The sequence below is a fragment of the Miscanthus floridulus genome, chromosome 19 (assembly GCF_019320115.1).
Source record: "Miscanthus floridulus cultivar M001 chromosome 19, ASM1932011v1, whole genome shotgun sequence".
NCBI lineage: Eukaryota > Viridiplantae > Streptophyta > Magnoliopsida > Poales > Poaceae > Miscanthus > Miscanthus floridulus.
In genome coordinates, this window is record NC_089598.1 from 5,717,433 (window position 1) to 5,722,997 (window position 5,565).

At 44.7% G+C, this 5,565-nt stretch overlaps 1 protein-coding gene across 1 annotated transcript; it reads left to right on the plus strand.

Moving 5' to 3' along the window:
* The first annotated feature begins 1,639 nt into the window (after positions 1 to 1,639).
* Positions 1,640 to 5,349, plus strand: LOC136525444 (expansin-A17-like). The gene is made up of 2 exons (XM_066518427.1): positions 1,640 to 1,793; positions 4,637 to 5,349. The coding sequence occupies exons 1-2, from the start codon at positions 1,640 to 1,642 to the stop codon at positions 5,347 to 5,349; spliced, it is 867 nt and encodes a 288-aa protein (XP_066374524.1).
* Positions 5,350 to 5,565: the final 216 nt, after the last annotated feature.

A 5,565-nucleotide genomic window follows, 5' to 3' on the forward strand; every position in this document is an offset into this window, starting at 1 on the left:
GTGCCTACGCTCAAGTTTGGTTCGAAGATGGAATCTACGCTGCACTACGCCAACTCTGATGATGCCTGCGAAGGAGGAGCCTCCACTCAATAGTCTTCCGCTAGATTAACTCTGTAATAGGTGTGTTCCCCAGTGATGTAATATCTTGTATTCTTGTAACCTTACGATATATGACTGTGATATCGACTGATATAAGATAATATGATGGAATCGACTATTGGTTTCATCATATTATAATTCATTCTGTGGATTTTCCCTTCGCGGGAAAATTGAGGATGTTTCACTATTCTTTCATTGATAGGTGATATGCCCGTCGACAGCGAGGCATATGTGGTAATTTTGTCAACTTCGTGGTTTATTGGCTCAGTTGTATATTTGAAGGTGCTCATAGAGATATTATAGGTTTTGCATGTGTGTGTTCATAGAGGTGCACATGTGTGTTTGTGTACTCCTGCATCCTTGTAATTCATAAAAAATGAAGGGGGAGCTTTGATGATTAAAACATTATTATTTGTAGGCTATTTTTGGGCTACTTATCGGACGTGCTTCTCGTCCAGCCTCTAGAAAGAGAATGATAGCCCGAAACTGAAATAGGCTTGTCGTATGGTGAAGACAACGACAATCATGGTCTTTGCCAAGTATGGATGGTTATTTTGCTTAGTGCTAAGTTGCTGTTAAATTTTATTTATTTTTTATTTTTTTTATTTTTGTGGGCTTGCTCTCTTTTTTTTTTTTGGGGGTGGGGGGGGGGGGGGGGGGGGGGGGGGGGGGGGGACACTGTGAGCTAGCTCTCTTTTTTTTTGGGTGAACACTGTGAGGTTGCTCTTTAATAGCCAGAGGCTGGACTAATAGGAATTGGCTGTGTAACTCATGCATAAACCTGAAAAACAAAAGACTAAAATGTACATTGTAAACTGTATGCAGAAAATTATTTTGAGACATACCATTATTACCACCACGTCGCTATGGACCGGACGTTTCAGGCCCACGTTGCTCATTCGATTTGGGCTGCGTCCCTTAAAAATGAACAGGGCCAATCTTGCCAACGGAATAGGATAACCGTCGCCGTCCCACCTACCGGATGTTTCACACACAGTGCTGCGTGCCTAGCATGTTGTGCTGTAATGGGAAGCATAAGCATTCCTCGCGCGACCATGGAGTTTGACCAGTTGGAAATACGTATCGTGCGGCCAACAACGAACTCTCGGAGGCGAAGACGAGCTGTGCAGTGCAGCTGTACAGGTACATCATCATCCCTCGTTCCCTCCCCTCGATCTCATCTCAACGTGCTGCCCAACACGTCGTAGCCGCCGGTCCGCCGGCCGGGCAATCGCGGCTAACTGCTGCTGCTTTATAAACGACGTCAACCCGCTCGTCGTCTGGCCAGCAGAGCACAAGTCGTCATATCCATCTCCATCGGTCGACCAACAAGGGTCGTCGTCGGCCGGCCGGACGTACGTACGTACGGCGGCGAGCTTGCTAGCTAGCTCTGTTCTATTCAATTCATACATACATTACATTACGGTGCGTGTGTGTGTGTGTGTCTATATATATATATATATATATATATATATATATATATATATATATATATATATATATATATAATATATATATATAATATATATATACACACACCATGGCGTCGAGAGCTCCGGTGATCGCCGTCGTCGCGGCCGTGATCATGGCGGCACACCTCGCGAGCGGCAGCGGCTATGACCAGGCCGCCGCGCCCTTCACGACGTCGGACTGGCAAGAAGGCAGCGCCACGTTCTACTACTTGGAGTATGCATGTACTATAGAGCAAAATATATTGACGGTTCCTAAATTTATATATAATCTTTTTTAAGTCCTAAATCCAGGTCTTAAATTTCTGTTTTTTTTCTTATAATTTCTGGATCTTTAAATTTGTCTCAGACTCTAGGATTAGTTCAAATAAGTTTTGACTTGCTCCACATACCGGCGTCGCATCAGTCCTGTTGGGTATAGTACCTAAACGTGCTTCGTCGTGTCATCTAGGCCCCCCGTGCATAAAAAAATGCATATCAAGTTTCCAAACTTGCTAAACGGACCAGAAAAGGGACCTAAACTTGTGGGTCGATGCTATTTAGATCCGTGTACGTAACACCCCAACCCATTAGTTGTATGTAGTAATTACGATATATAGAGGTGGGACTTGGGCCATACCGTGCCGGCATGACACACACCCTCGTGCGTCATGTCGCTTCAGCGTGCCCTACACTACCGAAGATCGGCTCCTTGCCGAGTGTCAGGTGGTTTGCCGAGTGTTGTTTTTCGGGCACTCGGCAAAGACTCCTTTGTCGAGTGTTTTTTTGACATTCGGCAAAGAGGCTCTTTGCCGAGTGTTTTTTTTAACACTCGGCAAAGAGGCTCTTTGCCGAGTGTTATTTTTTTTACACTCGGCAAAAAAAATTCAAAGCACATTTTGAAGCAGTAAATTAATTCAAATAAAAAGTTTTCAACTACAAAGTTGTATAACTCATCAAGATGTACAATGTTTGTTTTGGTTTTTTCTTCATACGACAAAGTGAAAATAAATTTGTTCACAAATTTAACATATCTCTCTTGTAGTTTATGAAACTACAAGAGAGATATATAAGATTTGTGAACAATGTTAGAACGACCATGTCGGATGAACAGATGACCAAACAACCAAAATAAACTTTGTAGATCTCGAAAAGTTATGAAACTTTGTAATTGGCAACTTTTTGATTTGAAAACATCTTGTCATGCAAAACTGCGTTTGAATTTCAAAATTTTAAAATTCGAACTTTTCAAACGACCTCGGATGAAAAAACAACCAAAATAAACTTTGTAGATCTCGAAAAGTTATAAAACATTGTAGTTGACAACTTTTTAATTTGAAAACATCTTGTCATGCAAAACTGTGTTTGAATTTCAAAATTTTAAAATTCAAATTTTGTAAACGACTTCGGATGGAAAAACTTCCTAAACTAAAAGTGTAGATCTCGAAAAGTTATGAAACTTTGTAGTTTACAACTTTTTGATTTGAAAACATCTTGTCATGCAAAACTGTGTTTGAATTTCAAAATTTTAAAATTCAAATTTTGTAAACGACCTCGGATGGAAAAACTTCCTAAACTAAAAGTGTAGATCTCGAAAAGTTATGAAACTTTGTAGTTTACAACTTTTTTATTTGAATTCGTTTAGGGCCTCAAACATGTAATTTACACTCGGTTTAGTATAATATATTGGGAACTAAAACGGAATACAGACACAAGTGAGAGTGTGGTGCAGTGGTAGAGGAGGTACGCACAGCGGAAGGTCTCGGGTTCGAATCGCGTTGGCCGCGTAGTCATGAAATTCACGCGAAAAATGCCGTAGATGGGTGGGCGCTGGCCGGTGGGGGCCTCCATCGATAAAAAAAATTCCATTTTTTTGGGTAAAAATTCCCATTTTTTTCGGGTTTTTTTCGGTTTCAACTTTGCCGAGGCTTTGCCGAGTGCCCGATAAAAGACACTCGGCAAAGTTGGCTTTGCCGTCACTGTTTTTGGCGAGTGCTGTTCGCCGAGTGTTACACTCGGCGAACCATTTGCCGAGTGTTTTATGTCGTTTGCCGAGTGTTTCGGGCACTCGGCAAACTCAAGGAGTCCGGTAGTGCTATAGGCACGCGAGACACGTTTGTCCGTGCCGATATGGCACGATAAATCTTTCTTCGGCTCAAGCACGGCCCGTGGCACGCCGGCACGTTTTAGGTCATGCCGGCCCAAGCACAACCCTCAAAGTATTTCTCTTAGTTTTCTTTATCCGCTTGTGATATACAAAAAAAAATTCGTGTGTACTATTTTCATGAAAGTTCTAATTAATGATTTTTATAATCGATTCAAGGATTAGATGAGTGGTAATATAGTAAATGCTAAAAATCACATTGTAGCGTTGTCGGAGTGCTTACGTGCCATTTTCGTGTCGTGCCGGCCAAAAATGCGCGTCGGGCCATGTAGCCCATCATACCGAGATCCCAGGCACAATAGACCCTCACGTTCATGTCGTGCCGGCATGACCCAAAATATTTTGTGTCGTGGCATGACTCGCCCTCCCATGGCATGATCCAAAATATTTTGCGTAAGAGAGATGATATGCATATGTAGATCCGTTTCACGTACGGAGCTGGGCCATATAAGCAGATTTTAGATATAGGGTGTTACACTATATCCAAAATTGCTAATCTAGGTCCCCAAACTTGCTAATTGGGCTAAACAACAGTAATTTTGATCTGGTGTGGTCTAATTATCACGTTTGCGGACTTGTATTTGCAGCCTTGGAAGTTAGGGACCTAGATAGCAACACCATACAAGTTTAGGTATCTTATGTGGCTCGTTTAGCAAGTTTGAGAACTAAGATAAGATTTACAGTTTTATAAGTTAGGAACCTAGATATTGAAGTTAGGGACCTATATGACACTGCCGTATAAGTTTAAGTATTGAACCAAACATGTCATGTCCACGTTAACGCTGAGTTATATAGCATACCATGTCAGCGTGTGGAGTGGGTTCAAATTTATTTTAAACTAGGGCTGGAGCCTAGAACAAGTTTATATAGAGACCCAGAAATAAAAAAAGAAGTTTAGGACCCAAAGACCACAGGTTTATTTTAGACTATGCATGTATGTGTTATGCCTTTGCGGCTTTGCATGGAAATGATCATTGGAACGCATGCAGAGGCGGCGCGTGCGGCTACGGCGCCAATGACATCCAGTCGCTCTACTCGACGCGCACGGCGGCGCTGAGCACGCCGCTGTTCGCGAGCGGCAGCGGGTGCGGGCAGTGCTACGAGCTGCGGTGCGTGAACTCCCGGTGGTGCAACCCGGGTTCGCCGTCCGTCGTGGTCACCGGCACCAACCTGTGCCCGCCCAACTGGAATCTCCCCAGCGACAACGGCGGGTGGTGCAACCCGCCGCGGCAGCACTTCGACATGGCGCCGCCGTCGTTCCTGATCCTCGCGCCACGGGTGGCGGGCATCGTCCCCGTGCAGTTCCGCCGCGTGCCATGCCAGCGCTCCGGCGGGGTCAGGTTCTACGTGCAGGGCAACTACTACTGGCTCTTGCTCTACGTCATGAACGTCGGCGGCAGCGGTGACTTCGGCGACCTAGCCGTCAAGAGGGCCGGCGAGCCGGACTGCAACTACGTGCCCGCGTCGCGCAACTGGGGCATCACGTACCAGGTGTTCGCCGCGCTCGGCAACACCCGGGGCCTCGTCGTCAGGACGACCAGCTACAGCTCGCCGCGGAAGACCATCGTCGTCGACGACGCCATCACCGCCTGGTGGTCCACTGGACTCTCCTACCAGGGATCCAACAACTTCTATTGATTATCATACTCCTTCTTCATTCATGTATCATCACAGATTGATTGTCGATCCACGACGATGGATTGATATGCTGGTTTGTGAGCATCGTACGTGACAACGTGCTCGAAACTTTTTCAAATTTTTTCCACGGCATACGCATACGATATGGCGACAACTCGACAAGTTTCATGATTTTCGGAATTCGTTCGCATTTTATACAATTAAAAAACCACTCCC